Here is a 27,862-nt window from a genome sequence, read left to right as displayed (position 1 = left end):
ATGTACAGAAAATATATCCTGAGCATCTGTATCAAAGGTCTGAGTCACCAGCAGGGACAGGTTCTCTCTCAGCACAGGGGTATTTGTACAGCTAGCTAATTTACATGTAAATAAAGCCTTGTATTGTTTCACAACGGGCCTCCCATCACTGGTTAGAACTGAATGCTAATAAAGAACAGAGACATGTGAAGTCAGCATGAATTCAACAGGCACCAGAGAAAAACAGGCTTTGTCACCACTTAAACCACTCCACTAGCGCATCAGTGTAGATAGGTTCTCCCATCGCTGTAGTTAATCCACCTCCCCAAGAGGCAAGTAGCTAGGTCGACGGAAGAATCTGTCTGTCAACATGTCTACACCGGAGGTTTGGTTGGTATCATAGCTTCATCTCTCAGGGGTGTTGATTTTTCACAGCCCTGAGAGATATCGCTACGCCTATGTATGTTTTCAGTGTAGACCAGCCCCTAGAGGGTTTTATTGACTCTGGGGACAAAATCACTGACTTTGGGGGGATATAAGGGGAAGGCAAAAGGACACATCTTGATCCATCACAGAGGGCGCACAAAGGACAGGGCTTTTGCACCCATGAACAGTGGATCCAGCCATGTGGGTTGATGATGCTGGGAGAAAGGTTTAGGTGAGCTTTAGACAAGGATTTTAGCCGTTAAAGTTAAGTTTAGACTCCAAGAAGCGGGTTATACTTTTTATTTCATATGTAACCATTCCTGTTTCCATTAACCTTACTCAGCATCTCTTAAATCTTAATCTTTGATGATAAACTTATGATTGTTTCACTATATCTCCATGCTGTGGTGTTATAAAGGACCTGATCCTAAGCTGGGGACCTGATCAGTGAAGCTGTGTGTATACTGTTCCCTTGGGAATAGTTACTGTGATTGTCCAGTGTCATGGGCCGGACACTACTGGGGGACACTTCAGAAGAGGAGCTCAGGGACTGAAGTACACCAAGTGTTAACCTGCAAGGCAAAGTAAGGGTTGGCAGAGCCCTGAGGAGACTCTTTGAGTGGCCAACAGACTGAGAATGTCAGGGAGATGACACCCAGTTGAGCACCAGCAAATCTCTCTCTCTCTCTGGCTGAGGAAGAGAGATAATCAGGTGACTCACAATCCTGGACACACCGAGAAACCATCACAAACAAGTCTGGGAAAACTGGGGGAGTTCCAGAGGAATGGAAAAAAGCTAATGTTGTGCCACCATTTAAAACGAATAAATGGGATGACCTGGGTAACTAGACTGGTTAGTCTGACATCAATCTCAAGCAAAATCATGGAAAGGCTAATATGGGATGCAACTGGTAAAGAATTAAAAGATGGTAGTTTAATTAAAGGCAGTTGACATGATTTGATGGAACATAGGCCATATCAAACAAACTTGATGCTTGATGCGATTACAAAGTTTGGGTTGTAAAGGTGATTTTTGACATAACATTCTGATAAAAGAGTAAGAACTATACCAAATCAATGTTACCCATATTAGATGGATTAAAAAGTGGTTAACTGACAGATCACAAAAAATAATTGTAAATGGGGAATCATTATCCACAGGAATATAAGTCATAGGACTGGAAGGGACCTCCTGGGTCATGGAGTCCAGTCCCCTGCTAGCACAGAAAACACTATCAAGTAATCCTGTTAATAAACATATCAAACTCCATCTTAAAACTAGTTTGGTTGTTTGCCTCCACTACTCCTACTAGAAGAAGGAGGGGATGTTTCTAGTGGATTTTCACAGGAACTGTTCCTGGCCCCATGCTATTCAATAGTTTTTAGCAATGATCTGCAGAAAACATTAAGTCATTGCTAGTGAAGTATTTGGATAACACAAAAATTGTTGAGTGGTAATTAATCATGGGAACAAGTAGGTAATATAGACCAAGCAGGATTGCTTGATAAAATACACTTCTTTGGGCAACATGCGTAGGAGCAGCCCTAGGCATTTTGCCAACCAAACAATTTCAGCGACCCCCTCTCCCAAAGCGGCAGAGAAAACAAAATAATGGCCAGTCAATCAGCGGAGGAGGGGAAAAAAAAGTCAAGTGGCCCCTGGAAGTTGGTGCCCAGGACACCCACCCTGTTCAGCCAGCCCTAGAACCAGCCCTGAATATGCATTTTAAACAGAGCGAAATGTGAGGTCGTACATCTAAGAACAAAAAACACCGTTCACATTTACAAGATGGGGGACTGAATCCTGGTATGTAGGGACTCTGAGAAGGACTGAGGGATTATGCCATATAATCAGCTGAACATGAGTTTCCAGTGCAATGCTGTAGCTAGTCAACAAATGCAATGCTTGCATGAATAAACAGAGGAATAACAAGTGGGAGTATGGAGGTGGTAATACCTTCTGCGTATGGCATTAGCGAAACCATTACTGGAATACTGCATCCAGTTCTGGCGTCCATACTTCAAAAAATATGTTGATAAATGGAAAGGGTTCTGCAAAGAGCTACAAGTACAGTTCAAAAACTTATAATGAAAGGCTGAAGAAGCTTAATCTAGTTTATCCAAGAGGAGGTTAAGAGATAACTTGATCATGTCTACAAGTACCTACATGGAGAAGAGATTTCTGATAGTAGATGGATCTTTAGTCTCGAGAAAAAGGCATAGCAAAATCCAATGGGTGGAAGCTGAAGCTAGACAAATCCAGAATAAAACCTAAAATGAAAATTTCAAAATTGAGGAGAATCAACCATTGGTGCAACTTACCCAGGAACATGATGTACACTCCATCTCGAGACTGGATGTCGTTCTAAAAGATATGCTTATAGCTCAAGCAGAAAACTGTGGGCTTGATGCAGAAATTACTGGCTGAAGTTTTCTGGCCTATGTTATGCAGGAAGTCAGACTGGATGATCATAGCGATGCCCTTTGGCCTTAAAAGCTATGAGTCTATGAAGTTAATTTTATCTCCCGCATGGCAGATGAATCTTACATAACACTAGCTTTGCTCTTCTAGTTATAATTCAAGTGTCATGATGCTGGTGTGTCATGGTAGTCATGTCTAGTAATTCCCAGTGCATTACTATCAGTCTTCAGTTGCTTGCATGGAGGGATGGTTTGTACCCAGAAGTACAAAGTGACATGTGTATAGTTCCTAATTAGTGAATGTACTCTAAAGCCTGCAGAATAGACAGTAATTATATAACTACAACAGGAGTCCAATTAAAGTATCATGAGGCAGTGTTTTTTATGTCCGCTGGACATGGTGGTACATCTCTAGATTGGGTATTGTACACTGACTACCCATCTCCCATAAGACACAAACGGATTGCTATGCTTTGGGGTGTTAGCTGCTAATGGAGCTTTTAGTGGAAACAAAAATCATTTAATGAGAATACAGCAGCACAGAAATTTCTTTCTGGGAAAAACTGCTGATTTCCTCCACATTATTACTGACATTTTGATTGTGGAGTGATGTAAATTACACTTTTAAGTGCTGTAATCTTGCAGAACGCTAGGTTTACCAAGAATGTGATGCCTTTTTGGGGTATAAAATGCTTTTTTTCTCCTAATTATGTTTTTATGTTATTTCTTCAAACAGGCAAAGCTATTTAGGGATAAATTTTCTCCTAAAAGAAGGAAAAAACAACCCCAAAAGAGATTAATTGCATCAAAACTACTGACAATGAACATGGCAAAGAAGCGATACGAGTGCCACTTGGCTTCCTACACGATTTTGTTTGCTTATGCTAACAAACTATTTGCAATGATTCCATTGAAAATTTAAAGGCGAACCCATAAAATCATAAATTATTATTGGACACATAATAATGCTAATAAAAGTGGTTTTGAGTGTTATGAGAATTGAGCATGCCCAGCTCGAAAGAACCAATGGACCTCAGAAAAGACATGAAACCACCCATGTGGGGTAGTTGTCTCCATCTCAAATGTGGTGAAATTAGGACAGATGAACATGTAAGAAAACAATGGAATATGTGGTGGGCAACTCAGGAGGAAAGTGTATGTGTGTGTGCGCCTCTCTGTGTGTTGTCTGTGCACGTGCCCACCCCTCTCTCTTCTCTCAACATCTTGAGGAGATTCCATGATCAGTGGAAGGAGGTTTATTCAGCAGCATTAGTGCAAGCTTCCCTCACACTGTGCTTCAAAGCCCTGACCTGGAGGGACCAATGCACCTGTATAGATAAAAGGATAGCTTTCAGTCCCACTTAGTCCTTGGCCTATTTGCAGAAATTGAGAGTTAATGTCGCTGTTGGTGTTGGCTTTTGAGATGTGGACATTAGGAACAGGGCGGAGATCACAAGGCAGACATCAGATTATAGCAATTTTGAGTCCCTACTAACCTGGGCTGGATTTGAAGCAACAACCCAGAGGTGAAATCCAGCACCCCAGTATTTCATTACCAAGGGCTTGCCTAGTGGAATAGTTAGTGCATGGTAGGCTGGGGTGTAAATCTACCTCATACTAGCCTGCCAAGCACTAATGGTCCACGTGTACCCTTCTACCCCACACTAAAAGTTCCCTAGTGACCTACTCTCATTTCAAAGCTGGGTATCTCTAAGACCACGGAAACTCCTAGTGCACGGTACCAAGTTGTACGCAACGCAGTAATGCGAGGTAGCTTTACAGCCCGGCCTGCAGTGCGCTAACTGTTCATTTGATGAGCCCCAACTCTCTGAGCCATTCAGACTCTGTTGTTATTTTTATTTTTGAAGTAGCCATTTCTGTCTTGACAGTGTTGAAGAGTCTTATGCTAGCAATCAGAACAGCTAACAGCCTCCATGTTAAGGGGAAAAAAAATCCATACTCATTCCAATTACGTTTTGCCAGTAGTATTTCATCATTACCAAGAACCTGAGAAACAGGTTTAATCTTCAGGAGAAGATTTCTAAGGTGTAGAGACCTGTGAGATGGCATGGAGATAGCAACAGTGAGGGAGCCTTAATTTGTTGCGACTTACACGTCAGTACTGCAGTTCCATAGTTTATGCACTGAAGACTCAGAAACCCAGTCTTCCTAGTGATATGGAGGCATCATTGGGAGTCAATATGATGGAGGAAGACATTTTGAAAGTGAAACCCACTTACACAGTGTTGGCTGCAACCAGAAGATCTGCATTGTCAAAGAGGTTCACCCCTGGCACCTCCACAATGAGAACGTATATGAATTCGATGATCAACATTAGGATCAGTTTCCCGATGCAGCTGATCTGAAGGAACACAGAGCAGGCCAGGAGACTCAGTAAGACACTGTAGGTAAAATACTGTGTAAAGACAAAAAAAGAAAACAGGAGAGAGATCAAACTCAGTAGGACAAAGCAAACCAAAACTAAGAGACATAACAGACCATATAGAGGGAGTAGTAACCCTACCCCTGAGCTAAATGAACACTTAGACTGAAGGCCAAGGTGTGTGTGTGTCCAGGAGGTAGCAGAAGGCACCATCCCATGAATATTACAGTAAAATGCCTAGTGTTCTAAGGCCAGATTCTGCCCTTGACTCAACGTGCCAAGTAGAGTGGAGGGGATGGAATCTTTCCTCATCCAGCCATGGAGCAGCACGGCTCAGCTTCAAGGCTGCAGTAGCATCCTCGGCCTGCAAAGTGGATGCACCAGCCCTGCTCCCACTCCACCCCCATCTGCCACGTCCAGATAGATGCGGAGTTTCCCCAGTTCCCATTATACCTAATTCTGCTCCCCGCTCTCTACACAGACCACACTGTAGGTATGTCTGCGGGTTGTAGCGTACACACACTGCACACCTAGCTAACATGGGTATAAGCAGCAGTGTAGATGGTGAGGCACGGCTTAGGGGAACAGAGTAGAGGGCCCTATGTGACGCCGGCAGACCAGGTGCCAGCTCTTTGAAAGGCTTTAGGCCTCAGCCAAGCACTGACAAATTCATTGCTGGAAACCAGTCTGTTTCACCTGTGTGGCAGTATAGTTAAGATGGGTATTGGACTTAAAACAATGTGTTTAGTCTTTATGAAATGTTTGTGAGTTGCTGCATGCATTAATTTCATTTATTTCTTTATCACCTGCCGTCAGGTAATATTTAAGTTTTTGCTTTATAACTAAAAAATTTTTGCTCTGAAACTGTGAACTCAAGTCAGAAGGGATGTCTGCTGCCCATCAAAAAGGCCTATCAAAACTAAATGAGCCATCGTGGGACATCACAAAACAGACTTTGTTAATTGCCCCTGGACACCTATGAAGAAACTACATGCAAAAGGGCTCATCCCATCAGCCTCAATTCTGGAAAAAGAAAAGAAAAATATCTAAGAGGAAATTTTTTCTTTTTTTTTTTTTTTGCTGTTTGGACTCTCACAGGGCTGGGGCTATGAAATAGAAGCAGAGATCCAAGGATGAAACTGGATCAGCCCTAAAAGACATTAAACTCTTATAGATTTCTACAACTCTGTCACCTTTTGGAACCATAGACTGTAACTCAGTTGTGTATATATGTTTCCTGCTTTAACCTTGTAATAAGTCTCTCATTTGTCTTCGTTAATAAATCCTGATAGTTTACTATAGGACTGGCTACAAGTGTTGTCTTTGGTGTGAGATCTAAGGAGAAAATTGATCTGGGGTAAGTGACTGGTCCTTTGGGACTGAGAGAAATCTAAATATTGCTGTGATTTTTGGTAAAGTCACCATCTATCACTAAACTCAGCTTGCCTGGGTGGCAAACGAAACTGGAATGCCCAAGGGGACTTTTGTGACTCCCTGGTAAGACTGGTATAGTGCTTCAGGAGTTCACACTTGCTACTAGGTTGGTGAAATCTAATTATAGAACATACAATCAGTTTGGAGTCTCTGCCCTGCTTCTTGACAGTCTGCTCTGAGGTCGGCACTCATTCCAGACAGCGTGACACCCGACACACCTGAATACTACACATGGATGGCGAGAGGAGCCCCCCTTTGGGGAGGCTAGCCCCTGGCTCTGCCTCTTCCACCCACACCCCTTGCTCCTGGGCCAGAGTCCCGAGCACCCTACCCCTCGACCGGAGCCCAGGTTGAATGAAGCCCTGAGCGCCCTCCACCTGCCCGGAGGAGCCCTGAGCCCCCCACACTTGCCTGGAGGAACCCCGAGCCCCCCATCACCACCTGCCCGGAGGAGCCCCAGGCCAGCCGCAGCCACGCCTCCCCTCCCCAGACCCTAAGCTGTCCAGGAAAAGCCACAGTATCTCTTCCCAAAGAGTCCTGCCCTTAGGACGGAAGAATCCCAGGAACCGCTACAGGCTGGGGATCGACAGACTAAGCAGCAGTACTGCAGAAAAGGACCTGGGGGTTACAGTGGACGAGAAGCTGGATATGAGTCAGCAGTGTGCCCTTGTTGCCAAGAAGGCCAATGGCATAATGAGCTGTATTAGTAGGAGCACTGCCAGCAGATTGAGAGAAGTGATTATTCCCCTCTATTTGGCACTGGTGAGGCCACATCTGGAGTATTGTGTCCAGTTTTGGTCCCCTCTCTACAGAAGGGATGTGGACAAATTGGAGAGAGTCCAGCGGAGGGCAACAAAAATGATTAGGGGGCTGGGGCACATGACTTATGAGGAGAGGCTGAGGGAACTGAGGTTGTTTAGTCTGCAGAAGAGAAAAGTGAGGAGGGTTTGATAGCAGCCTTCAACTACCTGAAGGGGGGTTCGAAAGAGGATGGAGCTCGGCTGTTCTCAGTGGTGGCAGATGACAGAACAAGGAGCAATGGTCTCCAGTTGCAGTGGGGGAGGTCTAGGTTGGATATTAGGAAACACTATTTCACGAGAAGGGTGGTGAATCACTGGAATGGGTTACCTAGGGAGGTGGTGGAATCTCCATCCTTAAAAACCTCTAAGGCCTGGCTTGTTAAAGCCCTGGCTAGGATGATTTAGTTGGCCCTGCTTTGAGCATGGGATTGGACTAGATGATCTCCTGAAGTCTCTTCCAACCCTAATCTTCTATGATTCTATGAAGAAGAACCTGAGCTTTTGATATATCCCATGCAGGTTCCGGGGTGGCTGAGGAGGCGGTATCTGCAACTCAGCTTCCTGGATTCATCGGTAATTTCTCTGGAGTCCAGGGAGATTACTGATGAACCCAGGAAGCTGAATAGCACATACTGCCTCCTGAGTGGCCCCAGGACCTGCATGGGGCATAATAAAGCAAAAAGTTCCCCTGTCAAACCTGCAAGCGGGTGGCCAGCAGCAGCGCCAGGAGAAGCAGAACCTGCCCTGGTTTATTATACCCACTGACATGACGCGACGGTATTGACCCTGCACAGCCCTCTACATGCTCAAGCAGTGCCTTCCACATCTGCATTGCTATTATTAGCAGCATAGTGTCCCACTGCCTCTCTGCTGCTGGAGCCTTTCCCCACTGCAGTGAAAGGCTCCAGAAGCAGGGAAATACTCCTGCAATGCCAGTGGGGAGCTGCCGGAGCCTTCCCCCGCCATCTCCGTTTCTGCTGCAGCCTTTCCCTGCCATGTGTAGCTACGTACTGCAGTTACAAGTGTGGACACAGCCTGCTTTCACTGCGGCTCCTAGCGCCGGTACTCTCCATGCCACCCTAAGTTTAGACAAGGCATAACATAGATTCTGAAATGTTGCAAATTACAGTAATGAGTGTGGTATAACCCCCCCCTCCCATAGGTTAGATAATGGCAAAATTCCCATTGGCTTTAAAGGCATCAGAATTACGCCCCAACTGCTCCAAGGGGAGATAAGTGCACTCAGCACATCTTGGGGGCTCAGTAACACCTTGAACAATTGGGCGCTAAAGGATCAGCCAGAAAACTGAAAAGGTTCCCATAAACCCCCAAGATCCAGACAGCACAACCACCTGCACCACAGTTTCTTCCTTTTCAGTTCCTACAGACATTTTTTTTTTTTATGGCTGTGACCTAAACGCTCACAGAAGTATCTTGAACAACTGCCCAAAAGGAAGAGATTTAGGGCGCAGTAAAGTACAATGGCATGAAAAAGATTTATATCTTTTGCTGTAGCAGAATAAAAATCAATAGTTCAAAGCAGATTGTTTCAGTGCTACAAATCTTGATTACTGGACCATTATAACTTTTCTGCTTCTAGTCACGGCCCATATCGGATGCTCCAGAGAAACTCAGAATGTACCTGGCCAAAGTTTTCAAACTAGGTGCCTTCAGTTAGGCTCTTAAATGCATATTTAGGCACCTACATTAATTAACATTAACCTACTGGCAGCCATTGAAGCATGTCAGTAAACTATGTCATGAATGCATGTGATCGTGTCTCCCTCTAGTGGTTGTATCCAGTGACTACAAGAGCCTACTACTACTAACTCAAAGCTAAAGGAGTTTTCCTGCAACTTGAGCAGTGAAGGTCTCCGGTTCATCCCTTCCAACAACAGCGTGCATATGTAATAGCTGTGGTTTGTTACACCGAGCACCTGCAGGTCCCACTGACTTCAACCAGCGCTGTGAGTGCACAGCACCTCTGAAAATCAGAAAACTTGTTTAGATGCCTTAAAATGGATTTAGGTGCCTAACTTGAAATTCCCATGTTTGAGAATGTTAACCCTTGTCAATGCTGTAATGATGGCTGCAAAGGGAAATTTGTGTCACGGCTTCTGTAGTGAACAGTTTTCACCCCGTATCATGAGATTTAATTACTTTTATGCACGCATGAGTAAATACAGAACTGAGCCCCTTTTAAAATCCAGCTCTGCAATCAATTCTTTCAAGCAATACCTCTGGGAAGTTGCAATTGGGCAGGGAACTGCCACAGAATCCCTGCCAGGTGCCCAGGCTGTAATTGAAAGATGAGTTGCTGATATGGCATATGTCCACCTGGTCGGGAGTGATGTTATATTCTGTAGCCACACAGCTGACAAGATCCACAGTGCTGCACATGAACTGGAGAAAATAAAGAGTGTGACAAAAACCAAAGGCACGGGTAAGAAGAAAAACCAACAACCAATCCACTTTAAAAATTCTCTTGAAAACGACAGAATTAAACATCGGGTGACACAAGATATATATTCAGTGCCCCAGTTTCCACAATAAGTTTGCTTATCTGTGCAAATCACTGTTATATTTATACTTGGTAGCAACTACTGTATTGACAAAGGGGATATGCTGATCATTTCTCATAGCTAGCAATCTATCACTAAGACTACTGCAGCGGGGGGCCTTCTACAGCAAAGGCTATTGGACCAAGACAAAACCCACTGTGGCAGACTTGCTACAAAATGCCGAGAAACCAGCAGAATACTGTTCCTAAGAGTACCGAGTACTATTTCATGACCACTCGATTAAGCAACGAGTTTGTATCAGCCTTGGTTAACGTTGTTATAAAATGGTTAGCAATGGCAACGGCCAGACACTCCAAGCTGTTGAGTGGAATGCCCATGAATAAGGGTCCAATTCTTAAAGGTGCTGTGCACCTTTAATCTACACCTGCTTCTTTGTAGTTACATTATTGGGGCCCAATCCTACAAGGTGCTTGAAAGATCAGGCCCTAACACTGTCACCATAATAATACTTTGCACTTCCCTAGTGCCTTCTACCCAAGAAACTCAAAGTGCTCTACAAACAATGTTTATCTCCATCTTACAGATGGGAAACAGTGGGACAGAGCGGCTTCCAGCCTGATTTAAGAGGTGCTGAGGACCTGCTATTTTCACTGAAATCAATGAGATCTGCGGTAGATCAGCACTTTTAACAGTTAAGCCATAACTGATGTACCGGAAGACTATAGCAGTGCCAGCAATAAAGGCCAAATCCAACACACTGCCCAGCGCTTTAGTCACAGGATCATCCTTTTTCTCTTAAAAATCTCCCAGATTTATGTAGCAGCCAGAATATTTAGTTTCATGTTTAAAATAAATTTAGCTAACAAGTTAAAAATTAAAAATAGTCGGCTATCAAGAACATTCAATCTTTCTCTTTGCATCTGAAATTAGCAGCAGCGTCTGGATGCAAAGAAATCTAAATGTTTCACTTAAAATGCAGCCTTTCCAATCTCTGTGAAGTGATTACAGTCAGTGTGAAATTCAACGTTGTGCAGACGCCAACACAAAGCCTAGCAGCACATAAGTCCCACTCAAAATAGAGCTTTTGTGGGGCCTGAGTGACACATAGGCCTTGGCCTGGCCCTTTGTATAGGGGTAAACTTCGCTCCTGGTTTATACAGCTACCAAGAGAAATAGAACAGTCAGAAAAATGGATGTGCAACAAAAGCAAAACCAGAGTCAGCAATGCAGGCTGTTAGGAAGGCATTTAGATGACTCCCATTTCACTTCTGGGTTGGAAAGGCTGCCCTCAGATATAGCAACAGCAACACCTGACATTCATTCACATGATTGCAATGATTATGTGTCTGGTATGCATGCCTGAAAAGATCAATAATAAAACTACACAGTAAAGAAATGGATTAAAAACCATGTACCATGTTGACAAATGCTGACAGAAAAACCAGTATAATGGCGAAGACCCCAACTAAGGTGCTATTGGTCCTGGATTGAACAATCTTCCTTGCGAGAGTCTGGAGTGGAGCTGGGAAAAGCTGGACATGAAATAAAGAGTAAATAAAATACATAAGACATGGATATTTATAAATGTTGTAATGTTAAGAGCAACCTACATCCCTACATATAAATGGTAGTGCTTGTGCTGGATGGGGTCAAAGAAGGGTGACAAGGACTAGTCTTCTTGCATGTGTTTTTTGGGAAACGGAGGCAGACAATAAAGTGATAGCAATACAGTCTGGCAGACTTGTCAAATCTAGTTGTTTCTTCCCAATGGAAACGATGTCTTCTGAGCCAAGATGACATGGCATGCAAAACTGTGTATCCCGTCATGGTGGATGGAAAGTTAACCACAAGTCATCTTTAACTGCCAGGATCTAGAGGTCATGGATTGAAAAAAAAGAGGGCTGCAAAATCTCTGGTGTATTCGTCAATGCAATCATGGATTCATACCTCACTTTCATTCAGGGAAATTAAGCAGTACCATTTTAAGGACACATTGCTAATAGCTTGCAACCTCATCATATTATCTACTCTATCCTCCCTGCCAGGCACTTGGTTATCAAACTCTCTTGTTGTGATTACGCTACTGGGCGTTCTTTTCCATTTTATGCTGAAATAAATTTGTTAGTCTCTAAGGTGCCACAAGTACTCCTGTTCTTTTTGCGGATACAGACTAACACGGCTGCTACTTTGTAATCTTCCATCTAGATTAACCTTCTCCATAAGCACTGTCCTACTAACAGGGCATCTTTAGAACACTTGGCTCCCAGATGTCTCACTCTATTCAGGGTGGAAATACAGTGAATGGTGATAATCCCTAGGAATCCAAGCGTAGGCTTCCCCGGTCACCCATCTTATTGAAAAGCAATATTGCAACAGGTCTTCTTTCCAGCATGAAGCATTATCTTAGCTATGGCAAGTCCCACTGTGGGTAGGATAATTTTTTGGGGGGAGGTTGTTTTTTTTTTTTAACCTTTCCCTTCTTTTATATCCCCCTTTTCTGATCCCATTCCCACCTCCATTTCTCTGCTCTATCACAGCACAGAGCATACAGCTACAGAGGAGCAAAGAGGCTCCTCTAGAACTAGACATTAGCAGATGTCTGAGAACTATTCACATTCCCCACAGCCTGTGAGCATGACCTCTATGATGCTCCCCAGCACCTTCGCTCAAGGGAAAGAAGGGCTAAGACAAGACTTCTTCTGCTGCTCCAGATCTCCTCTCTCTGTTACTGCGCTGTTGTACCAGCAAAGCCACTAGACTAGAGGGTATTTTTAGAGACACTAGAAGCTAGTAGCACAATGACACCGCACTACAATTTATCTATGACTAACGCTTCTATTAAAAGTCCTGCTTTTCCCTTTTAGCCTTCATTCTTACATTTTCAAAGGTGCAACATTTTGCCAGTGTACTGCTTCCCACACAGCAAACCTACAACATAATTATTAGCTGGTGACTGTTACAAAGTGGGAGAGAATCAGCAATGCTGCAAACCATTTTAAAATGCTGACTTCACCAGCTTCCGGCACAAAACTGTTTCTCTATCTCCTGGGGGGACAGGGTGTGTGTCTGTGTGGACTGGGAGGGCTTGGTGTTCTGACACATTCACACCGAATGACTAAATCCCGGAAAAGGTTACAAATTATTCAGATTCTTGTAATGTTCTTGGAATTAATTGTTTTTAAAGTATTCTCTTTGGAAATAAAAACTGTTAATATAGCAATTCTTGGCATCTAGAGATGAGCCAGTGTCAAAAGACTTCCTGTCTGCACTACCCAGCTGCTCCTACAACAGAATTAGGGCTCGTCTACACTTGAAATGCTACAGTGACACAACAGCAGCCCTGCAGCTGCACCGCTGTAGTGCTTCAGTATAGACGCTACCTATGCCAATGGGAGAGGTTCTCCCATCGGATTAGGTAATCCACCTTTCCCAAGAGGCAGTAACTAGGTCAACAAAAGAATTCTTCCATTGACCTAGCACTGTCTAGGCTGGAGTTTAGGTCCAAACAGCTCCGGGTCTCAGGGGTGTGGGAATTTTCATACTCCTGAGAGATGTAGTGATGCCCAGGTAAGTTCCCAGTGTAGACCAGCCCTTAGGCAAGCAGGAAGGTAAACCCACACGCCTAAGTCTAAAGAGGTATTGCAACAGATGTCTGTATTTTCAACAGTCAATGGAATTTTGGCTCCTAAATGCCTTTTGAAAATGAGATTTAGGCTCCTAAATCACTTAGATGTTGAAATACCTAAACATCTTTAAAAATCTGGGCCACCAGTGCCTTAACTCAAGCTTTAGAGATGTTTGTGTTCCGCTCTAGACATCTCTGGTTCAATCGTTGGTGTGCTGGCATGTAATTTTGATTTCTTTTTTTTTTTAAATAAATCCAGACCCCAACAGAGTTGACTTTTGACTCTTCATTGTATGTGTAGCTTTTGTTTTGAACTGGAAGGGAACATCACCACTTTATAGGTATCTTAATAATTAGCAGCCAGAAGACTTATAAGTAAGCAACTGTCCAATGTCTTTAGCTTGAAAGCTTTGCTACCACCACAATTAGGACCTCTGTCCTGAAATTTCAGTCCATCTGTAAGATTTGACAGTTTTGTCAAGGAGTTAAATTAACTTTAAACTCAAACATTCAGCTCTTGCACCAACAATCAGTCAGTCAATCATCCATTACAAGCTCTCTGAAATGGCTACTTGCCCCACACGCTTTTCAGAAGTGTGGTTCCTGGATAATATGGCATGCAAAACCTCATCACAGAGGACTATATAATTTTTTGATCTGTTGATGCAATACCAACTGATATTAATGGGAGCTGTATATGCAGATCAAGCATACAAAATGGCCCTTAAACTATAGTGGTCATGATAACACTGAGAAAATTGTCACTAAATGTAATTTATGGCATCACTTTATACTCACACCCTCTTTAGAAACACCTCTAATGCACATCTAAGCCCCACAGACCAGACTCTCCTCTCACACCAGTTATACACTGGTGTAATTCCATTGACTTCAGAGCAGCTATTCCTGATTTACCCCACTATTTGGCCTGGTCTACACTATGAGTTTAGGTCGACTTTAGCAGCGTTAAATCGAATTAAGCCTGGACTCGTGCAAACGACAAAGCCCCTTTTTTTTACTTAAAGGGCCCTTTAAACCAGTTTCTTTACTCCACCTCTGACAAGGGGATTAGCACTAATTTGCGCTAATTGCGGGTCGGATTTGGGGTAGTGTGGACTGAATTCGATGTTATTGGCCTCCGGGAGCTATCCCGCAGTGCTTCATTGTGACCGCTCTGGACAGCGCTCTCAACTCAGATGCACTGACCAGGTAGATAGGAAAAGCCCCGCGAACTTTTGAATTTCATTTCCTGTTTGCCCAGCGTGGAGAGCACAGGTGACCACGCAGAGCTCATCAGCACAGGTAACCATGATGGAGTCCTAGGATGGCAAAAGAGCTCCAGCATTGACAGAACGGGAGGTACGGGATCTGCTCGCCATATGGGGAGACGAATCAGTGCTACCTGAACTCCATAGCAGTAAATGGAATGGCAAAATATTAGAAAAAGTCTCAAAGGCCATAAAGGACAGAGGCCATAACAGGGACGCACAGAAGTGCTGCATGAAAATTAAGGAGCTAAGGCAAGCCTACCACAAAGCCAGAGAGGCAAACGGAAGGTCTGGGGCAGAGCCGCAAACATGCCGCTTCTACGCGGAGCTGCGTGCCATTCTGGGTGCAGCCACCACTACCCCCACTGTGTGCTTTGACTCCATCAATGGAGAATCACGCAACAGGGAAGCGGGTTCGGGGTACGTGGAAGATGATGATGATGAAGACAATGAAGATAGCTCACAGCAAGGAAGCTGAGAAACCGGTTTCCCCAACAGCCAGGATATGTTTATCACCCTGGACCTGGAACCAGTAATCCCCGAACTCACCCAAGGCGTGCTCCCAGACCCTGAGGGCACACAAGAGATCTCTGGTGAGTGTACCTTTGTAAATATTACACATGGTTTAAAATTAAGCGTGTTTAATGATTAATTTGCCCTGGCAATCGTGGCCAGTACAGCTACTGGAAAAGTCTGTTAACGTGTATGGGGATGGAGCGGAAATCCTCCAGGGACATCTCCAGAAAGCTTTCCTTCATGTACTCCCAAAGCCTTTGCAAAAGGTTTCTGGGGAGGGCTGCCTTATCCCGTCCACCACGGTAGGACACTTTACCACGCCAGACCATTAGCATGTAGTCTGGAATCATTGCATAACAAAGCATGGCAGCGTATGGTCCCGGTGTTTGCTGGCATGCAGACAACATCCATTCCTTATCTCCCTCTGTTATCCTCAGGAGAGTGATATCATTCACGGTCACCTGGTTGAAATGGGGTGATTTTATTAAGGGGACATTCAGAGGTGCCCGTTCCTGCTCGGCTGAACAGAAATGTTCCCCACTGTTAGCCACGCGGTAGGGGGGAGGGGTGAAGTGATCATCCCAGAGAATTGGGTGTGTGGGGGGGGGTAGTTGGGTTTGTGCTGCATGTTAACCCGGAAACCGCAGCCCCTCCTTTTACATTGCAAACCCATTTTAAATGGCCAATCCAACGGGTGCTTGGTATGGGAAATGAGGGCGCTACAGTTTGAAACCATTCCCACGTTAAGAAGGTTAAAAAAGCCAAAAGACTGTGGCTTATCATGGCTGCCTGCAAGCCGAAATCTGTTGCCTGGCACTGCGTGAGTGATCTCTCACACCAAACCGGCAGGCTCTCAATATAAGACGAAAAATGCGACCTTGTAACGAAAGCACATGTGCTGTGTAATGTGAACAGCACAATGTAATGTGAAAGAGTGTACCCATTGTTCTCTAAGATGTGTCTTTTTTATCCACCTCTCCCTTCTCCTCCACCAGCTGCAAATGTTTCTCCTTCGCAGAGGCTAGTGAAGATTAGAAGGAGAAAACAGCGGACTCAGGATGATATGTTCTCAGAGCTCCAGATGTCCTCCCACGCTGACAAAACACAGCAGAATGCGTGGAGGCAGTCAATGTCAGAGTGCAAAATATGAATGAGAGGAGAGGTGGCGGGCTGAAGAGAGCAAGTGGCGGGCTGAAGAGGATAGGTGGTGTCAGCTTGCTGACAGAAGGCAAGAGTCGATGCTCCAGCTGCTGGAGCATCAAACTGAAATGCTCCAGAGTATAGTTGAGCTGCAGGAAAGGCAGCAGGAGCAGAGACCGCTGCTACAGCCCCTGTGTAACCAACAGCCCTCTTCCCCAAGTTCCATAGCCTCCTCACCCAGACGCCCAAGAACACGGTGGGGGGGCCTCCGGCCACTCCACCCCAGATGATTGCCCAAACATCAGAAGGCTGGCCTTCAATAAGAGTTAAAGTTTTAACGTTTTAAACTGCAGTGTGTCCTTGTCCTTCCCTCCTCCCCCACCCCACCTGGCGCTTCCCTCCTCCCCCACCCCTCCTGGGCTATCTTGGCAGTTATCCCCCTAGTTGTGTGATGAATTAATAAAGAATGCATGAATGTGAAGTAACAATGACTTTATTGCCTCTGCAAGCGGTGCTCGAAGGGGGGAGGGGAGGGTGGTTAGCTTACAGGGAAGCCTGGCCAGTCACAAAACTCGTTTTCAAAGCTTCTCTGATGCGCACCGTGCCCTGCTGTACTCTTCTAACTGCCCTGGTGTCTGGCTGTGCGTAATCAGCAGCCAGGTGATTTGCCTCAACCTCCCACCCTGCCATAAAGGTCTCCCCCTTACTCTCACAGATATTGTGGAGCGCACAGCAAGCAGCAATAACAATTGGAATATTGGCTTCGCTGAGGTCTATCCGAGTCAGTAAACTGTGCCAGAGCGCTTTTAAATGTCCAAATGCACATTCCACCATTTGGCACTTGCTCAGCCTATAGTTGAACAGGTCATGACTCCTGTCCAGGCTGCCTGTGTACGGCTTCATGAGCCATGGCATTAAGGGGTAGGCTGAGTCCCCAAGGATAATGATAGGCATTTCAACATCCCCAATGGTTATTTTCTGGTCTGGGAAGAAAGTCCCTTCCTCCAGCTTTTGAAACAGACCAGAGTTCCTGAAGACGCAAGCATCATGTACCTTTCCCGGTCATCCCACGTTGATGTTCGTGAAACGTCTCTTGTGATCCACCAGGGCTTGCAACAGCATTGAAAAGTACCCCTTGTGGTTTATTCACTCGGTGGCTTGGTGCTCCAGTGACAAGATAGGGATATGGGTTCCGTCTATCGCCCCTCCACAGTTTGGGAATCCCATTGCAGCAAAGCCATCCACTATGACCTGCACGTTTCCCAGAGTCACTACCCTTGATATCAGCAGGTCTTTGATTGCGTTGGCTACTTGGATCACAGCAGCCTCCACAGTAGATTTGCCCACTCCAAATTGATTCCCGACTGACCGGCAGCTGTCTGGCGTTGCAAGCTTCCACAGGGCTATCGCCACTCGCTTCTCAACTGTGAGGGCTGCTCTCATCCTGGTATTCTGGTGCTTCAGGGCAGGGGAAAGCAAGTCACAAAGTTCCATGAAAGTGGCCTTACGCATGCGAAAGTTTCGCAGCCACTGGGAATCGTCCCACACGTGCAACACAATGCGGTCCCACCAGTCTGTGCTTGTTTCCCGGGCCCAGAATCGGCATTCCACGCCATGAACCTCCCCCAGTAACACCATGATTTGCACATTGCTGGGGCCTGTACTTTGTGAGAGGTCTATGTCCATGTCAATTTCCTCATCACTCTCGTCGCTGCGCTGCAATCGCTGCAATCGCCTCTCGCCTGGTTTTGCTTTGGCATGTTCTGGCTCTGCATATACTCCAGGACAATGCGCGTGGTGTTCATAGTGCTCATAATTGCCGCGGTGATCTGAGCGGGCTCCATGATCCCAGTGCTATGGCGTCTGGGCAGAAAAAAGGCGCGAAACTATTGTCTGACGGAGGGAGGGAGGGGCGAGTGACGACATGGCTTACAGGTACAGGGAATTAAAATCAACAAAGGTGGCTGTGCATCAGGGAGAAACACAAACAACTGTCACACAGAATGGCCCACCCAAAGATTGAACTCAAAACCCTGGGTTTAGCAGGCCATTGATTTCACAGAGGGAGGGGGAAGCAAATGAATACAGAACAAATCTGGTCCATCTATTTTTACATCTTAAGCTGGCAGCAGACTGATAGCCATCTGCATCTTCTGGGTGCTTGGCAGAAAATGATGTACTACGACTGCTAGCCATCATCGTCAAGACGGTTCAATAGGCCAGGAGACAAAACATGTCTGCCTAGGTGCCTCTGATTGAACTCACTGAGGAGTACGACAATGACGGATACCAGTCGTAATACACCATCCACTGCCAAAAGGCAAGGAGCTGATGCTGTGTAGCAATGCAGCCCCATGTCTGCCAGCACCCAGACAGCCGATGACGGCTACAGTCATACTGCACTGTCTACTGCCAAAAGGCAATTAGCTGCTGCTGTGTAGCAATGCAGTACCACGTCTGCTGGCACCCAGATGACATATGGTGACGGTGAGCTGAGCTGAGCGGGCTCCATGCTTGCCGTGGTATGTTGTCTGCACAGGTAACCCAGGTAAAAAGGCGCAAATCGATTGTCTGCCGTTGCTCTGACGGAGGGGGAGGGGCCTGACGACATGTACGCAGAACCCCCCGCGATACTGTTTTTGCGTCATCAGGCATTGGGATCTCAACCCAGAATTCCAATGGGCGGCGGAGACTGTGGGAACTGTGGGATAGCAACCCACAGTGCAACGCTCCGGAAGTCTACGCTAGCCTCGGTACTGTGGATGCGGTCCGCCTACTTAATGCACTTAGAGCATTTTATGTGGGGACACACACAATCAACAATATAAAACCGATTTCTATAAAACTGGCTTCTATAAATTTGACCTAATTTCGTAGTGTAGACGTACCCTAAGGTGAAAGACGAGTCGGACACCATGAGTTCTACTCTAGCAGCTAGACTTCTAATGATGGTGCTTTTTTTTGGATTAAACTGAGTTTCAGTATTCAGCTACAATCAGCAGATGTGAGTTTTTAAAAAGTTAAATTGGAAAAAGGCAGCCACATCTGCAAAATACATTTCTGAGAAAAGAGAAGGAAAATCATGAAGGGAGAAACAAGGGAATTAAGAGCAGTGGAGTGGATTTCCCACGTTCTCTATTGCAGGAGCTGCTATACAATAATGCCGTAGCAACTAATTATTTTAATAAGTAGAACAGACTAATAATTAGCACTTCAAAGTGCTGTACAAACACTAAATAATTTATCCTTACAACACCTCTTTAAAGGACTCCAGATAAGCATTATTCTCATTTGACAGATAGGAAAACTAAGATGATGCAAGGAGTTATCCCAAGAATGAATATGGCTTGCAAAGGTGAAGGGACTAGCTCACATCTGTTCAGGAAACAGTGGCAGAGCCTGGATTAGAACTCAGTAGTTCTTCCTGGCCTCCAGTCTTGTTCTCAGAGCACAAGACTATAAGGCCTGCAGTCCACCCTATATAGGATTGACCTCTAACCAGTCCTGAGAAAATGAGCAAGATCTTTTGGAAATGATAGTCAAATAAACTAAACTCCATTAACAAACATGCTTTCCTGGTACAAATATTGGTTCTCATTACTCTGTAAATTGGGGAACAGATTGTGTCAACAAACAAGTACATCCTGGAAAATATGGAAGAGAAAAACAATGAGTGAAGCTGCCCAATGGATACATGATATTGTAATGCCATAGAAATATGGCACCTCTGAGGCAATTATTCTTTACAAACAATAATGAATTTAGTTCCTAACATACGCCATAAGCTAGATAATTACTATTCCCATTTTACAGATGAAGAAACTGAAGCACAGCGAGGTTGCAACTTGGTTGAGATCTGTGACAGGACTGGGAATACAACCTAGATCTCCTAACATTCCTATCCTGTGCGCTAGGCACTGGACAAGGTTTCCTTTGCAAAAGCCTCTATAGAGCAGCAGTCTAGTAACAGTCACCCATGTTCTATTAAAAGTAGCAAAACAAACACGTAAGCATAGTTCAAACTATGGTTATTGCTTGTTTGAACTAGTAAATGCGATTCATTTTCTGTTTAAAATGGTATCTAAATGTAGAACAGCAGAGCAAATGTGACGAACACACACACACGTATAGGAGGGGCTGAAAATAGGGATATGATTCATTTGGTAAATAAGGTGCTGATATGGGAACTTGGGGCCAGATACCATTAGCCTGATCAGGCTCCCAAAATCCAAGTGTCAAGGAAAATTAGCATAGGGAAAAAATAGTCAGATGGATTTCCCCATTATTTAATTCACTCTAGTTTAAAATGCACAAAAGGCATTGAAAGCAATAGGTGAAATCCTATCTTCAGATGTCCAGCTGTGAAGTACCAACAGCTAGAGCCACTCTCAGATGCAGGACACCAACTGGACTGTATAGTAAGTGTGTCATAACTAAGGGTATGTTTTAGTCATGGGTATTTTTAGTAAAAGGCATGGACGGGTCACGGGCAGGAAACAAAAATTCATGGCCCGTGACCTGTCCATGACTTTTTCTATATACCCCTAATTAAACTTGGGCTGGGGGGGCAGCCCAGGACCCCTGCTGGTGCTGGGGTCCTGGGGAGGGGCTGGGGAGGAAGGGAGGGTGGGCTGTGGTGCATGGCCGGGACCCCCGCGTTGCTGGTGCTGGGGCGGGGATTAGCAGGGCTCGCAGGCTCCCTACCGGGCTCCGCATGTCCCCACAGTTCCGGCCAGAGGAGCTCCAAATCGCGGTTCCCACCGCAAGTGCCAGCTCTTCAGGCAAAGCTCCCATTGGCCGGAAATCGCAGCCAATGGGAGCTGTGGGGGAGAGCCAGTGGGCACGGGTAGCGCGCGGAGTCCCCTGGCCCCTCCTCCGCCTATGCCAGTGGGAGCTGCGGAGCCCCCAACCCTGAGGTAAGTGCCCCCTTTGCTCCCTTCGCCCCCCAACCCCTAGCCCCCTCCCACACCCCAAAATGGACAGCCCCTGAGCCAGCACCGGCCGCTGCGGAAATCATGGAGGTCACAGAAAGTCACAGAATCCGTGACCTCTGTGACAGACACACAGCCTTAGTCATAATCATCATGGCAGGAGAAAGTTTTGGAAAACGCACACTGAGCCGAGTCCTGTCCTGATTACACCCTGTGCATCAATGTTGTTGCCCAGGAGAAGTCAGGACAGGACTCGCCTTACAGCTTTCAGAAATCTACCACCCAAGGGGCCAGGAAAGAGGCACTGCTTTCTATAAGGAATGTCGCGTGTAAAAACCAAACCTACAGGAAGGTGGGCACATTTAATTCTATTGAATCCAGTGGAGTTATACTGGGGAGGACCCATGACCTCCATTCACAGGCCTGTTGAAAACAGAAAACACACAAACTAAAATGATAATCTACAAGGAGAGAGAAAAACAACAACAAAACCACAACCACCAGAGAAAGGAGAGTAATTCTTCTGCTTTCTGTCTTTTTCAACATATACTCTGGACATGGAAAATTGTTTGACAGTCACGATGTAATTAGTGCTGTATGCTGCAAAATAAATAACAAATTCTCTAAATCCTGAACTTCCAATCTGGAATAACATAATTTTGGTCATTCTGTAATACATTAAGATGTCTGAAGTTCAAGTCAATAATGCCACGCAATTCAGGGATGTAAATCCATTTGTTTGGTTTATTATTTAGTGTTTTATCAGCCTATAAAACCAACGTATAGTTTTCAATTCACTAAATGTTTCCAAAAGGAAAGATCACAAACAAGAAAATATGCTTTTAAATTTTCTGGCCACTTTGGGAGGGAAAAGCCAAGAAATGGGTATGTGAAAGTTAGTATATAAGTTGTGATTTCCAGATCAAATTAACTCAGGAAGATGTAGCTTGTACTCTGTCTCACATTCATGTCCAGCAATGTCCAAGAAGTTGAACTCCAGAGCGGGGAGTGCAGTATAATTTATGGGTTCTCAGAAGAAATGTGAAGTTTTTAAATCAGTAGCAAAACAGATGTCAGTCAGCAGTGTATTTAAGAAGAGAGAGTGGTTCCCATGGCCTTGCAGAAACTAGATTTTAATGGGAAGACACCATCGGACCTCAGTTGCCAAGTCTTCTCAGAATAGCAAAGTGAGGAGCGAGAAGTGTTCTCTGTTTATTGCAGCTGAAGGAACTTGGAAACCTACGTTGGCTAGACTGGCAATTCCAGGATCAACTCCCATGGAGAATTTTATAGTGGGAGATAATGACAGCAAAAAATAAAACAAAATCAAGTTGTCCTGAAAGCGCCTGCTAGTAATCGTCAATGCCAGATATAGAGAGGACAAAAAAAGGAAAAGGAAATCTTAGATGGAAACTGTAAAAAGATAAGATGGGGGAAAAAGGGGATCATTTACCATCTAATAGTAGTGCAAATAGACATAAATGATGCTTGGGCTCCATCAGTTTGATATTCCAAGCTGGAATGCCACAAATGCTGGTTTTCCCACACTTCTTGTACGGAACTGATGGCACCTAACACACATGCTCTCCCATTCTGAGTCCAGACACAGAAAAAAACATTAGTCCTGCTATCAAAATGAATCTGACCCAATAGAGAAGCCCTAAAGTGAGCTAGGGAGCTTTGTATCTTAACACAAAACCCCCAGACTACATCTATCTGTCCAATTAGTTATATAGCCCTCAACACCACAGCAGCTGCCTTTTCCTCACATACCGTGACAACAAGCTGGTATTCTAGCAAAAATCAAACAAATATTAGGGGTGAAAAAAGAGAAGATGGTTAATTAGTTGCTGTTTGTACAATGCTTTGAAAATGTAAAGTGCCACATATGTGCTTAGATTAGCAGCAGTATTTTGATTAGAGAACAGGACAGACACGAGAGATCGTTTCTTATCTGCATTGTGGCTTGCTAATGAATCCCTCCACCAATCTACTCTCAGCTCTAATGTCCTCTATAATGACCTGCAGTGATGCACTGGTATTCAACCACCTGGTGTTCGATTGTTTTACTCATCTTTCTTAGGGACAGAGTAATTCATTAGTACTGATAATCTTGCAGTAAAACAGGTGCAGTGCTCCCGTAACAACCACTACACTGACTGGATTCTTGAGTCACTATCAGATTGTATGTACTGTACCCGTCTCAAGAACCAGAGACTTGGCCTGGAGGATGGAGGTTGCTTTGGTTGGTATTTAGGTGGCACTGCCCAGGACCAGCTCCCCAAGCGGCAGAAAAAAAAAAAAAGCCGCGATCGCAATTGCAATCGGCGGCACTCCAGCGGCAGCTCCACCGTGCCACTTTCTTCTTCGGCAGGAATTCGGCAGCAGGTGCTTCCCTCCGAGAGGGACCCGCCGCCGAATTGCCGCCGAACAACCCGAGGTGCCGCCCCTTCCCCTTGGCCACCCCAAGCACCTGCTTGCTGGGCTGGTGCCTGGAGCCGGCCCTGGCACTGCCACACCCAAGGCCTTGACAACCCCACAGCAACTCCTGCTCCTCTTCAACATTCCCGCCATTGGTTTCACCACCACTTCTCTCAGGATAACAAAAGCTCCAGTACATTTCTCCAGCTGGTGGTCAGAGAATACACAACAGAATCCTCTTTTGGGATGGACAAACGAGTCAAGTAATAAAAACTGACCTGAACATTCACCCCTTAATCTTTCAGTAATTGACCACTAGAAGCTGCTGACATCAAAAGTCCACCTCTGCTATGTGACATCTTTTCACTGTAGACATTGACAAGACCATCTTTGCAAGAGGGGTGAAGGCTGCCAGCAGCCAGCCCAGAACCCATTAGTTATGTTTATAATCTGGTGCACTAATCAGGGAGGCTTTTGTGCATCTGAGCACTAAATGGTGGAGAAATCAAAAATTCACTGGTGCTGAGAAGCCATATGCATGGGCTTCTCTTTAATAAAACCAGCCACCACGAACTGTTCAGTAGATCTTTCACAGGGCAGCCTCTCATGTCATATCCCCTGGTGGCCCCCTCAGATCCAGAAAAGGAAGGAAGAAGTGGGAAAAACAGCATCCAGACCCACTCATTCTCTGTGAGTTCTATGGGGTAGGATACACCTCGCTGTGTTTTGCAGAGTATGGTGCACCTCTGTAATGTTATGCATATAGTGATAAACAACCACTTCTTAAAAAAACCAGGCAGTTCACAGTAACTTCCTCGTTTCTGCCCTCATTGGCTTGCCTTTTTGTGTTTGTCCACCTGCATTCCCAGGGGGCATGTGTGGTTTTGTAGCCCAGGCTGACCTTCTGAGGGAGGGACATCTTAAAAATAGCAGCTGCAGCCATCATTAGACAGATCTCCTAAATGGGAACTTGGGAGGTCAAGGCACGGAAAACAAAACAGAACAGCCTTCCAGGGTCATGGAGACACAGAGAACTCCTTTGTGTATTATAAACTCATTCTTCATTCAGATCACTCATAAAAAAAATCTTTGACATCCGAAACGCTAGTGCGGCTGTCAGCCTACGAAAATAATATAAGCCCATACAAGCCAACAGGAGGAAAATATCCATGCCTGTTCAAGTCAGCCTTGTTTGGTGTCAGCCAGACTCAAATGCCACAAGCCTGGGCTCAACAGAGCTGATGCTGCAACAACATTTGTCCTAGGACATGAGTCCAAAAAGAGCTGTGCAGTGCAGCAACCAACCCCTCCAGCACAGGCTCTAGCTGGCTGGTGTTGTGATCGAGTGTTGCTGCCTGGTGCCGTTATGTCATAGTGTCGATCTATGTTGGGTTCACAAGATGCTTTCTGGATTGGCCCACACTGTATCATTAATCACCAAAGCATTGCATACACAGTAATGACAGTCAGAGATAGGCAGTGCAGGCTACGGGTTTAAAATGGAGACATATCAAGTTTAATAAGGGGCTCTGGGCACCATCTCCTGGGTCAGAGGGACCTGTGTGCCTGTTAAGATTGTTCTCTTGAGCTTGTAAATGGCATCGTCCACCGAGAAAGGATGACTGACCCCAAATAGCATAAACAAGCGTGGTCAAAGAGAACAGCCCATTTCTGAGCAAGTTCCCTCCAAAGGGAACCTTTGGGAACTTGTCAGCGAGCTACCCTAAGTTCTGAGTTTTAACATCGCTTAGGGCCTTTGGAGTTTCACTGGGAATATTTCATAGCCCATATTAAAGGAAAAGCCAAAGTCAATAAAATCTGCCAAGAGTGCCTTCCTTAGACCGGTACCACCAACAGCATCCAGAACTAAAGAGCTGCAGATATCAGGTGGTGGACTGTGTCAGGCAGATTTTTTTTCTAGAAAAAAAAAGTACTATTGAGCTATTTCATTTTAGCCTGTTAGGGGCAAAGTTGGGTCTGAGCCATGATGTCAGGTTCCCTGAAGTCTGGAGCCTTGGCTACACGCGCAGATTGGCAGCGCTGTGAAGCGCGAGTGTAGTCGCTCTCCGAGGGGAGTAGCTTGCAGCACTGCGAGCGAGCGTGCAGCGCTGCAGGCGCTGATTACACTGGCGCTTTACAGCCCTGCACTCGCTGCGCTCGGGGGGGGTGTTTTTTCACACCCCTGAGCGCAGCAAGTGCAGCGCTGTGAATTGCCAGTGTAGCCAAGGCCACAATCTGAACTTTCAGAGGCTTTCAAAATGGGAGAAGCCACAAAACATCAGACACAACAGACCATCGGACCAAATACTCTAGCACCAACACACTGCCTTCCCAAAAGCACAGAAGAGAGTTTTATTATGGAAGGCTGCAGGGCTGGCTCTGGCTTTTTGGCCGCCCCAAGCAAAAAACAAAAAAACAAAAAACGGGCAGCCAGAACGGCAAAGCAAAAAAAAAAAAAACCTGCAGCGAGGCTGGAGCGCGGGGGTGCAGGGGGATCGGCTCGTGGGGGGCGGGGGAGGGAGCGGACGGTAGAAAGAGAAAAGGGGGCGGCCAAGGCCACAGCAGGGGTACTGCCACGCGGCCCCTCCCGCTGCGCTGCCTCCTGCTGCCTGCCGCGAGGGCTCCGCTCCGGTCGGCAGGGAGGGAAGGAAGAGGACTGCCCTGCAGGGCGCTCTGGTTCTCCGCACCGCCGCCCCACACAGGGCGGCCGGAGCGGAACAAAATAAATAAATAAATAAATAAAATAAAGCGGCCGTGCCGCCCTAGGATTGGGCAGAATGCCGCCTCGAACAATCTGCCGCCCCAAGCACCAGCTCGCTCAGCTGGGCCGGCCCTGGAAGGCTGAGCATACTTAACACTTGTTTTACAACCATCCTTCTTTGCTTATCAACCACCGGTTACAAAAAGGAGATCACTGACTGATTACTGCTTATGCTCATCTGAGACAGGCTGAGAAAGCTCTAAATGTTTCTGCTTTTATTTCTCTTCAAGACCTATTTTCTTGATGCTACCCTTCTTCTGATCTGCCTACCAAACCAAGCATGTGCCACAGGGGACAATACACAGCCGGCTCTGCAGGAACTTTAAGGGGAGGAAGCGCAGGGTCAGTGTTCTTGGTTCCACATTGGGAATTTTATTCTTTTAAAGTCAAAATGAGAGTGCCTGCAGGGGACTTCATAGATATGCAGACCCACAAGGAGAGCAGCTGATTACTTCTGACTGTGGAAAACTATGCCAATCCTAGCACAACATGACCTCAGCTCATTCTGTCTTATCTAAGGTTTCTTCTATAACCCTTATCATTGTAGTATGTAAGTGCATCTTTCCCTTGGAGAATGGTGGGGAAAGGACAGCTAATGAAATACAAGGATGTTATATATTAGCTTAAGAAACAGACTGGTTATGCTAACAGGGTCAGCAAAGGACAGTATAGAGAAATCTCATTACTCACCTTTACGCAGGAGTAAATGACCGAAACAAACACCACTGTGGTCAGGATCAAAAAACTGGTCAGGTAAAAACCCAACATAAATGTAGAGCTGAAACCAGAAAGGGATTTTTAAAGATTAACACCATATAGAACAGTTACTGCTCTGCTTTTAACCTTAGTACATCTGTACAAACTATAACATGTGGTCTGGGCTTTCTCTCTGGCTAGGATGGCAGTAGGAGGTAGGAGATGCTTTGAATAAGGAGATTCCCTGTTCCCTTTAAATTGCTGGGGTGACAGCAGAGAGACTGAGAAATGTTTCATGTGCTAGAAGACATGACAAAATAATTTGTTACAAGTGGGCCACCCCCAGGCTGGCAATGGATACCAGATTCACTGGAAGAGAAACTTGCTGTGCTTTAGAATTGAGGCCGCTGCAGCCAAGTGCACATGAAATATGCAGGGGAGACATATTTCAAGTCACACTTATGAGTCCATCCCCATCCTTTCATTTGCATCCTCTGTGAAGGACTCAGGAACCTTGTATTGGCTAAGGAGGAAAATAC

General features: G+C 45.5%; 1 protein-coding gene across 1 annotated transcript in view; it reads right to left on the bottom strand.

The window, feature by feature from the left end:
• Window positions 1-27,862, bottom strand: part of ADCY5 (adenylate cyclase 5) — a 307,979-nt gene that overhangs the window by 13,799 nt on the left and 266,318 nt on the right. Inside the window, exons 12-15 of the mRNA XM_054043693.1 lie at window positions 27,318-27,405; window positions 11,381-11,497; window positions 9,682-9,846; window positions 5,067-5,242 (exon numbers count right to left, since the gene is read on the bottom strand). Coding sequence (XP_053899668.1) covers window positions 5,067-5,242; window positions 9,682-9,846; window positions 11,381-11,497; window positions 27,318-27,405 — 546 coding nt within the window. The remainder of the gene's footprint in view (window positions 1-5,066; window positions 5,243-9,681; window positions 9,847-11,380; window positions 11,498-27,317; window positions 27,406-27,862) is intronic.

This window comes from Malaclemys terrapin, chromosome 11, assembly GCF_027887155.1.
Source record: "Malaclemys terrapin pileata isolate rMalTer1 chromosome 11, rMalTer1.hap1, whole genome shotgun sequence".
In the NCBI taxonomy this organism is placed as follows: Eukaryota; Metazoa; Chordata; order Testudines; family Emydidae; genus Malaclemys; species Malaclemys terrapin.
This window is presented reverse-complemented; position numbering and strand designations above follow the sequence as displayed.